General features: G+C 31.2%; 1 protein-coding gene across 1 annotated transcript in view; it reads left to right on the top strand.

Moving 5' to 3' along the window:
- The first annotated feature begins 2,844 nt into the window (after window positions 1–2,844).
- The window catches only part of LOC148274971 (maltase 1-like), a 39,759-nt gene continuing 31,932 nt past the window's right edge, over window positions 2,845–10,671 (top strand). The window contains exons 1-3 of the mRNA XM_088236358.1: window positions 2,845–3,063; window positions 6,826–7,005; window positions 8,520–8,668. Coding sequence (XP_088092484.1) covers window positions 2,913–3,063; window positions 6,826–7,005; window positions 8,520–8,668 — 480 coding nt within the window. The 5' untranslated portion in view covers window positions 2,845–2,912. The remainder of the gene's footprint in view (window positions 3,064–6,825; window positions 7,006–8,519; window positions 8,669–10,671) is intronic.

The following is a 10,671-nucleotide window of genomic DNA, read 5'->3' as shown; positions in this document are numbered from 1 at the left end:
GTTAACTGTTTCTTTTTTTCGATAAACTCGATTTTAATACACCATCGTTATTTTATAAACACGATTTTGATCAAACGCATAAGTACCTAACCTGTTTTTTTTTTCGAAAAACATTTAGAGTAGAGGCTTTATAAAAGAACAACTTTTTTATCACTCAATTTTAGATACGCTTTATTTTCTTTTTAAACATTGTGTCTAAATTATTTATAATTTATTTCGTATAAGTTGAAATAAAATAAAAAATAAATAACATAAATGACTTATGAAATGTGTGTTTTAAAAACATGAATCAAAATTTACTTGGATAATTAATGATCATGCGTAAACATGGGTGGGCGATTGTAAAAAAAAATGGCATGTTATTCATTTTAATTACATTGTGTCGTATAACGACAGTGATTATTATTACGAGTCATGTTATTTTCAATTTGTACAATTAATTCTCAAAATGGTAACAGAAAATATTCGTTTGACTTTCCGTACATAGTCAGAGGTACAGCTTGTTATTTATGTACAAGCATAATTCTTTTCTGTTCATTTTGACTGAGGACAATTAGTCTTGGGTTGATTAATTAGTGAAAGGGTTGAAAATGTTTCATTAATTAGATATGTGATAAGGAAAAATCAACGAATATGTACGCTTTTAACTGACACTAAAGAATTTTTGACAAATTAATATTAATCATTCATCCTTTTATTTGGCTGGTATAAAAGTATTTCCTTCATCATCATTATTCCTTTTGACGCATTATGAACACTGTATTGGTACACTTAATGTAGCGTACATTGATCATTTATTGAATTAAGTTCTTGTATGGTGTTCATCCTAACGCTTTAAAATATTGCATTGAAGAACAACTTTTTTATTAATATTTTGAGTCAACCTTTCCAAAAATCAAACCCGGGACATCAAGCATAGAAGGCAAACGTGCCAAAAATTACACTACGTGGCGGGCTTATTTCCACTCGATTACTTCATTGACGATTATTACCCGAGAGAAGCCGGAAAGTTAACATTTATCTTCAATTTTATCTACAAAGTAAAATTAGTTTTCTGTATGAAAAGCAGAATAACGTATGTATTTTTCTTCTAAATATGTGAAACTATAGGTTGTCGACGAGGATATTTTAAATGTTTATGCAAATATACTATTTTTCATACACGAATAAAGGTTTTTCTTGAAAGACAGTTAAAGACAACTCTGTAAATTTTCCATTGTAATCCGGGCTCTGGATTTTAATTTTATTTCACACACAGATTTCAAACCATATCAGTGTTGTGAATTCACAAGTATTTAAAGCTCTAAACATTCTTGATCCTGTGGTCATTCTTAAAAAAAGGCTGATTAGAGTCAGGACTCATTAAAAACTGGATCTTTTTTGATAAACTTTCATAGAATATATTATCACAAAAAAAATATCACTGCCATGAATGGGTTATTTATATAATTACAAAATTGATAAACTCACAAGTGTAACACTTTATCATTAATTATCTGAAGAAATATACACTTAACTTAAATTTATCTCTTATTCAACGTTTATTTATTTTAACATATTACAACAGAGATGAAGAACATTTTAGAAAATGTAATATATAAGTCTAGGCATCTACAGGGCTTATGACCTGTCAATGGTTGGTTTGAATTTAATTAGATGAATCTCACCCGCATAAATAAAAGTTTCAGCTCTTTAACTTCACAAATCACGTCATTAGCCCTGTAGATGCCTAGACTTCTATATTACCTTTTCTTAAATGTTCTTCATCTCTGTTGTAATATGTTAATATAAACAGCTCCCCAGGGAGTTGAATCCAATTCTTGTCTACAAAAAATTGGACAAACTCAAAATATTGTTTATTTATTTTATAGAAAAACACAGTCAACAAATGATTAAGAAAAGATTGAAAGACAAAACAGCGAAGTTTCTAAATAATAATCATGCACTTTAAATTACTGTACATTTTTAAATATGCGTAAGTGTGCGTGTTTGTGTATATTTGTATGAGAGCAAGTGTTCAGGTGTGTGTAAGCGTGTGCATCATAAAAAAGCAAGTGGGAGTGTATCGCAGCTAGATGAAATAAGTCGTAATTTATTTTTAAATAAATACGTGAGCATGTTAAATATATCAACAGATGGAGAAAATAAATATAATCTGAGCAAGAACGATGAGAAGAACGTGCATAGGAATAACATTATTTATATTCCTCACCCCTAATGTAAAAAAAATATTTTGATGAAAAGTAGAGACGCCTCCGGTTTCCTTTAGACTTTCTGTCAACTCATTAAACATCTTTGAACCTACTACCTATTATTTAATGAATAATAGTAATTTTGACGTACTTAAATTGTAAAAAAATGTCATTTAGTATCCAAAATTATCTTTCTAAAACATTTTTTTTCCTAAAAATTTATCCCTTATTCTACATGCTGTGGAATATCTTTTCCGCATATTTCCCATTTTTTTCTCCATAATAAATCGATCCACCCTAATGTCCACTCTCACAACTAATTTCTTAAACATAACACACACAAAGAAACCGATTTATGTACGTCTCTTTTATTTCTGTAAGTATCTCTCAAAGATTGTGTTCTCGGTATATTTTGCTTACTACATTTTTTAAATCTGTATAACTGTTGATATTTGAATAAATAAAATAAATTAAAAAACATATTTTCATCATTTCCTTATAAAACTGAGTTTGATCAATCAATAAACTAAATATTATATTATTTATTATGCAATGATAAAGACATTGATATAGTAATAATCGTGTTATCAATATTAAATAAAATACAAAAATTATACGTAGCCATTCTTATCTCACTGTTCTTTGAGTGAAGACTAGTTGAATACAACAAATTATATCAAAATAATAGCTTCATTTTATATATCTAAGAGTACTGGAAATATGGAGGTGAAATATTTATTATTGATTTTCTTATGCATTTTCTATGGAAGTTCTTGTGAAGAAAGTGACTGGTGGACATCTATCCAACTATACCAAATTTATCCCAGGTCTTTTAAGGATAGCAATGGTGACGGAATTGGTGATATAAACGGTAATTTACAATATTTTATTACGTGCAAATGTGTGTATCTGACGATCATGAACCACACTTTCAAACATATGTAGTTCTGTTTTGTGTGTTCGATTTCTTGCCAACCTGTGTAAGTACAGATTTCACCGCCAAATAGTTAAACCAGCCACTCAATTGGGCGGTTAGGCTGTTCATTAATTGCCATCATTTAATTGAATGGCTAACGGACGTTTAGCCAAAATGTTGAAAGGAACGATTAACGAAAGGGCTGAACGTCACTTATCTTCCTTAATTTTAATACGAAAATAATAATTGTTTTATTTTTTAAATTATCTTGTTATGTGAAGTTATGTTAGGTAAGTGTAAGTTGGGTTAAGAAACGAATGTTTTATTGTTATTTAATGAACCCAACTAATCCTAACCCAACCCGGTGGCTTTTGGCTTGGCCGTTTGGAAAATGCTAGTTTTTTTATCAGCCTTTACGTTGAACGTTATCCTAAATCATTCAACGAACGGCCTAGCCATTCAGGTGAATGCTAGCACTTTATAAACAGCCCAGTAGTTCGGTTAATTGATTGATTTAACTATTTGGCGGTGACGTATATAAACACATGTACTTTGCGTATAAATATATGTGTATATTTATTTATTTATTAAACAATATATTGAAGGTTGTTTAACCCATCGCGGAATGCCGACCGTAAACTAAAGTTGGAAATTTACAAATAGAAAGCAAATAGCTGCGAAACTGCCAATATGTATAGAAAAATAGATCCATATCATCCGCAGAAGCCGTATTCAGCAATAGAATTGATCTATAAATGGGTGAATTCTGACTTGCATTTTAACGGCTTCTGGGTGTGTAAAACAGTACATGAGATTTCGCTCTAGTACAATTATTGGTAACATACAAACTTATCTCTTTCAGTATATTTGGATTATATTTACTTCCAGAAATCAGCTTACAGAAATGTTTCGCGAGAAAAAATTGACGACGAGATTCGAGGGTGCTGTAATCCAGCATCTCTGCTTGAAATTATGATGAATACAAAAATGGATATTCATTCTTTTCCTTAAGATAAAAGTATCGCAAAAATATATAAAATGTATGTATCCCTATGTATTTGTAATGAAAAAAAAAAGTACTCTCACTGAAAACTGGTTAAATCAGTATAACCACGCACAAGCTATGCTATTGAGGAATTTATTTTTCGTTTGTCGTTTTTTGTACACTTGATACTGTGAAACCATGCGAATTGAACAATGGCGAATTGATCATGTCCAATCAATTTAATCCCAGTCAGTGAAAAATTCACTTCTCTTTTTTCTCAATCCAATGAAGTACATATTATGTACTTTTGGATTACTTCCTTTCAGCAAAAAGATGCTAAGGTCACCAGGTTTTAGAAAGCTCATTCGAGCAACTTTTCTCGTTTGACAACGAGTAAATTTTCCGTGTATGTGGGCACCGCCAAGAAGACTTATGTCCTCAGATGCGGTGTGCGGTATGTGGGGGGTAAGCTGTAAAACCATCTGATTACAAGTAAAAAGAAATCAGTCATACAAAAAAAAAATGTTTGTTGAAAGTAAACAAATAAAATCAATAATCATTTCAACTATTTCACTAATCGATCATTCGAAAATATTATAGATTCGATTTCCGATATGATTGAAGTCAAGTATTTCATTAATCCATTTCTTTAAAAGTGTTTTTTTAAAACATAATAAATTGACCATTATACAAAATGAATAAAATTAGATGACTGGAATCAGTGCTTGATTTAAATACTAAAAATTGATTGATATACAGATAGGAGGTACAGGTCTATGAGCTGGTTTCCAGATTAAGAAAGCTGTGTTACGTCTGCTCACTTAGGAACATCTTGGACATTGGCACTTTAAGAACTGTGTATTTTGCTCTTGTCAGTGGCTACATATGATATTTGTTATAATTTTTATTTTATTATTGTTTAGTGATATGCATGCTTTTACTTTCTTTTATGTTGTATTCCAACTCAACACAGGGCTCTTGGCCTTATAGAGTTATGTATATTCATTTTTTTTATTTTATAATATACTACGATTAGTATTGGTACGCTGCGATAAGTTTCTGAAATCAGTGCGCTTTGGACCTTCAAGTACAGATAATGGAACGATGAAAATGATTATTTTTGGATAAAAAAATTATGTGACATTGTATATTTTATAAAAAGTTAATTATTTGAACACAAATAAAAAAAACGATAAATTTTAAGAAAAAATAACGAAATGTCATTTTGATTAACTTAAGTTGACATTAATTATGATGAATCAGATGATCTTTGAGTACCAGTAATTATTTTTCATTAAATAGCATTCATTATCTTAGTAAACAATGAAATCTACGAATAACATGATTGATTGGGATATAAAAGTAATTTACTTAACAAATAAAGGTCAAACATTAGTAAGGCCTTTTTTTTCCTAGATTATCTTTATTATTGAAAAACCAGTGGGCTCCTAAATAGTAAAATGAAAGTCCATTTTAAGGGGTTAATTATCGGGTAAAGTGTGGTGAAAAATACTATTTTCTTTGCGGAATTGAACCAGAATCGTGTATGCATGTTCGTAAATACCCGACCAGTTATCCGTTCAGGATGTTTTGGAATCCACCCAAAGTGGCTTCGTAAATAAAGACAGTAAAACAGACGCAGTAATAACCAAAAAATACAAAGAAAATGTATAAGACATTATATATGACGATGCCGAGATACAACAATGAAAACGAAAATGTTTATGTTGAGCTACGTTAGTAGGCTCTACTCAGGGTCAATTTTGTGGCGTTATGAAATTGAACAGTTCAATAAAAAAACGAGTGTCCAAACGATTCAGAAACATTTGTAATGGGAGACGTAAATTCGAGTTAAACTTAAATATCTTTTATGGATAATGAGTCGGGTATTTAAGAATACGCATCTCAGGTGAGTGTTTGTTTGAAAATAATCTCATTTTTATAAAATATATAATTTCATCTCCATATAATTTTTCCGCATCCACTCCTAAGTGCAGCATGTGGACATCACCAGACGCCTCTATGTGACTCAATCGCTATTTAGCATTCTCGCCTCCTCAAACGTCAATTCCGCGTCCCTTAGTTCTGGCGAATAAGGTCAATAGATCGTCATCGACGGCCTTCTAGGACAGTTGGAGCCCGCAGGTGTGAAGAAAATGTAGCATAGTTTAAGGCTCTCGTGAGTCGTCCGCAGCACGTGTAAAAGGTACTACCAGGTACTAGGAGAGGCTACTGCGTCCATTCTCCAACTGCAATGTTACACTCGTGTGTGGAATCGAACGACCATCCCTAAAATCTTCCGCAAGCACTTGATCTCAAAACTCAGAAGTCTAATGTATTGATTTTTGGTAAAGTGCTAGGATTCACAACCATATAGGAGTACCGGCATTATTTAAATGTTGTATTATAGATATCTCGTTTTGACCGAGTATGAACTAGAGATTCGGAATGAAATTGACACCACCATTATTTTTTAATTTCTTAGTTTAAAATAAAGTTATTAAATTAAATTTGAATTTCTCAATTTTTGTACGTAAATACTCGTAAATACTCTATAATAACGAATTAAATGTGTTTCCTATATTGTAAAGAATCAAAGTAATTCTGGTAAATTATTTTCATTTTAATAGGTTAGTTGACTGGCGTTTTCTTAGTTGTCTTAATTAAAAAACCATGACATTTTATACTTCAATAAAGGAAATTTTCGTAGCTTAAAATTACTTTATTTCCAGGAATTATATCAAAACTGGATCACCTAGTAAACATCGGTGTGAATGCCACATGGCTTTCTCCAGTTTATCCTTCGCCAATGAAAGACTTTGGATATGATATTTCTGACTACTACGGTGTTGCTGAGGAGTATGGAACTATGGAGGAATTGGAAACTCTTATTGATGAAGCCACAAAACGAAGTAAAGAAAACAACATGATATAGGATTTTTAGTCAGGGTCAAATTTTAAAAGCATAATAATATAGAATTGTAAAATATTATAAAATAAGTATTTTAAGTAGGTACTTAATAATTTGATTTTTTATGATAAATGTAGAATTCCTAAATAAAAAATATGTTTTACCTCGGTTTCAGAACACGACGGTTTTTTTAAAGGAGTAAAAATAAACGAAACTTAACATTTACATATAACAACAAAAATGAAAAATGTTTTGAAGAAGGGAACACAAAAAATTTAAACCTAACCTAATTTATCCCTAATTAAATATCTGTGTTGATTAAAGCGCTTCTATTTATAAAAAAAAAACATAATATTGACACTGGCAAAACCAAATGCCAGGCAGTCCACCACATCAATTTAAAATGCCACCAGCTGCTAGAAAACGGAAACCGGCGAATCCAGATTTTATAAGTTTAGTTCTGATACTAGATATGGAACGCAAATTCACAATCAACACTCAAAATTTTCGTAAATTCATGTCATTTAAATGCAACGGCCAAATCAATTAAACATTAAAATTTGGTAAGGTATCCAAAATAAAATGATTGGATTTAATTAAATGTTAATTTTTTTTAAATATTCAAGAGTGTATAATGTGACGCGTATCGTCTTGTTAGAACATTATCAATCTTACTTAAATATTTACAAAGTTTCCGTACATACTAAAATAAATTGCACTGTTTAATGATACATGTGCATACTGGTGCTAATGATGTGTATTTAGCAAGTATTGAGAATTTTTAGATAAACCAAGAAAAGTTAAGTATTTAAAAATCAATTATGGTATACTAAGTTTATTTTATAAGGAACATTTTAGGTATATTGAGAAAGTCTTCCATTATTTAAAAATATTTGCAGGGGTACGGCTTTAAAATTAATATAATGATAAGATGGTATTAATGATTTAATTTAGAAATATTTATTTGGAAAAAAAGTTATAACTTTACATTGGTGTTTTATTAAAACATGAATCTAATAATGTTATTATTTATATTATATGACAATGTGACATATAATTACAATAATATAGTGCCTAATTAAAGGTTTCATTTTATTACCAAAGTTAATGTTCAATATTAGCTAAGGTAAGAACTCATTCAGATTTTATAAAATTATTTCATAATATGCCATCATTTAAATAAATTAATTGGAAATGTTTGCTTTTTCATTTTTATATATTGCGTAGGAATAAAACAAGTTTTTATACATTGTGAGTAGGTATAAAAAAAATTATCCTATTATATTATCCATCGTACAACAATAAACTTGCACCATTACACATCGAAAATAAAGGCCATAGACTCAATTTGTTTGAACAATTAAAAATAATTTTATTAAGAAAGTTTAGGGGTTTTAAGGGTTTATTGTTGTTACATACTGTATACAGCAATGATACAAAACAAATCGATTAGTTATTTATATTTGTGTCCACGGATTGAATATAACTCAGAAAGTTCTTGTTTTTATTTTTTAGATATACGAATCCTCCTTGATTTTGTTCCAAACCACACTTCAGATGAATGCGAATGGTTTAAGAAATCCGCGTTAAGAGATCCAAAATACAAAGACTTCTATATTTGGCACGACGGTCTTGAGGGTGGCACAAAACCACCGAGTAATTGGGTAAAATAATATTTTAAAACGTTATAACTATTGTCTTAAATCAATAAAAAAAATAGGTTTTTTCGATTCGATTTGACCATAAATTTAATCACATCATAATAATGATGTTATAACTTTTTTTTTTTTAAGTTACTAATTTAAACTACTTGGTACACTTCCATTTTTTTTTCGACCGATTAGCTCATTTACCCTCTGATCTTCAGACTGGCACAGAATAAAACATAAATATCGAAAGAGTTCAAGATAAATTTTTACCTTAAATACGGGAATTTGGAAGTCTAGGCATTTACAGGGCTTATGACCTGTCATTGGCTGGTTTAAGTGGCCACTTTACACCCTGTGTAACATTCCCCATTTTGCCTATGTTTGAACATCCATATTTCTTCAATTCTTCCATCTGTTGATTGTAGTAAAGTTAAAGAGCTGAAACATTTATTGTTGTAAAGAGGTTCATCTGACTGAGTTATTTCACAAACTAGGCAATTTGTTAATCTCAATGACACCCGAGGGGGTGAAATCCAGTCTTTTGTCTACGAACATTTGGACAAACTCAAATATTGTAATAAGTTTTTACATTTCAATAATTTTTAATTACGTATTCCAGTTTAATATATTAATTCTTTTTTGCTGGTCACTATTTGTGCGATTAGTTTGCTTCATGCATAGTCAGTCACCACCACTCTCTATGCTCCGCTTGTCTCTTTAACTTGACGTAGGGCGAGATAATTTGGTCCATGTAGCTTAAAAAATCTAACGTGTTTTCGTTTCCTACAAAAGCTTTATAACCTATGTTTAGAGTAAAAATACACTCACTTTGATTAGAGGAGAGCTGTTGTTATGCCTCTATACAAGGGAAAAGGCTTTAGGGTGGATTGAAGAAAGTATAGAGCCATCCGCCTTTTGAGGGCTGTTGGAAATATATATGGCAGAATACTGATTGAGAGGGTAAGAAAAGTGGCTGAAGATAGAGTGTGGAATATACAAAGTGGATTTATGAATGAAAGAGGATGCATGGATCAAAAATTTGCTCTGCAAAATATGACAGTAAAATATCTGGCTAAACACCAGAAACTTTTCTGCGCATTTGTCGATCTGCAAAAGGCATTTGATAAGGCTGACAGAGAGAAATTGTGGAAGATTTTATCAGAGTATGAGTGAATGGTAACCTGACAAGGGCTATTGCGTCACTGTATGAGAACAGCAAAGTATGTGTGAAGGTGAACGGGTTATTTACATCGTGGTTTAACATTCCTAAAGGAGTCAAACAGGGAGTGTAATGTCACCATGGATAACTGTATGAAAGAACTGAAAGAATTAAGAATGGGAGCAAACATGAGTGGTATTACCGTTAACGGTCTTCTTTATGCTGATGATACCGTGCTTCTTACTAGCAGCAAAGAAGACCTGCAATTTTTGGTTACAAAAGTCCACGATGTTTGCAAAAAAAGCGATTTGATTATGAATGTTTATAAATCGAAAGTGATGGTTTTTGAAAGGGATGTAAATATAACTTATTATGAGGTCAGTGTGAAGGGAGATATTTTAAATCAGGTAAAAGAATTTCTGTATCTGGGAAGTATGTTTACTACGGATGGAAAGACTGAGAAAGATATAAAAAGGGGGGTGAGTGTCGGGAACAGAGTGAACGGTGCACTATAATCTACTTTGGCAAACAAATGTTTATCGCAGGAGGCAAAACTAGCAGCTCATAATGGAGTTCTAGTGCTAACTCTAATGTATGGGAGCAAATAATGGAATTGAAAAAATAATTATGAAAGCAGGTTGAATGTGTCGTCAAACGATGTATGATGGTGCACAAATGTCGAGATCCGTGAAGTGTGTAAGGCTGAGACATGTTTTATCGACAGAATCAAGAAAGGGATGCTGCGTCGGTTTGGACGTGTAGAGTAAATGGACAGCAAAAAAACGGCTTAAAGGATCTACGAAGCGAATGTTGATGGATGAAGAAATAAAAGGAGATGTATTTAAAAACATGGCATGAC

The sequence above is a fragment of the Micrasema longulum genome, unplaced genomic scaffold (genome assembly GCF_059751315.1).
Source record: "Micrasema longulum isolate JH-2025_06_02 unplaced genomic scaffold, ASM5975131v1 h1tg001540l, whole genome shotgun sequence".
Classification (NCBI taxonomy): domain Eukaryota; kingdom Metazoa; phylum Arthropoda; class Insecta; order Trichoptera; family Brachycentridae; genus Micrasema; species Micrasema longulum.
Note: the sequence above shows the minus strand (reverse complement) of the source record. Positions and strands in the feature narration are given on the sequence as shown.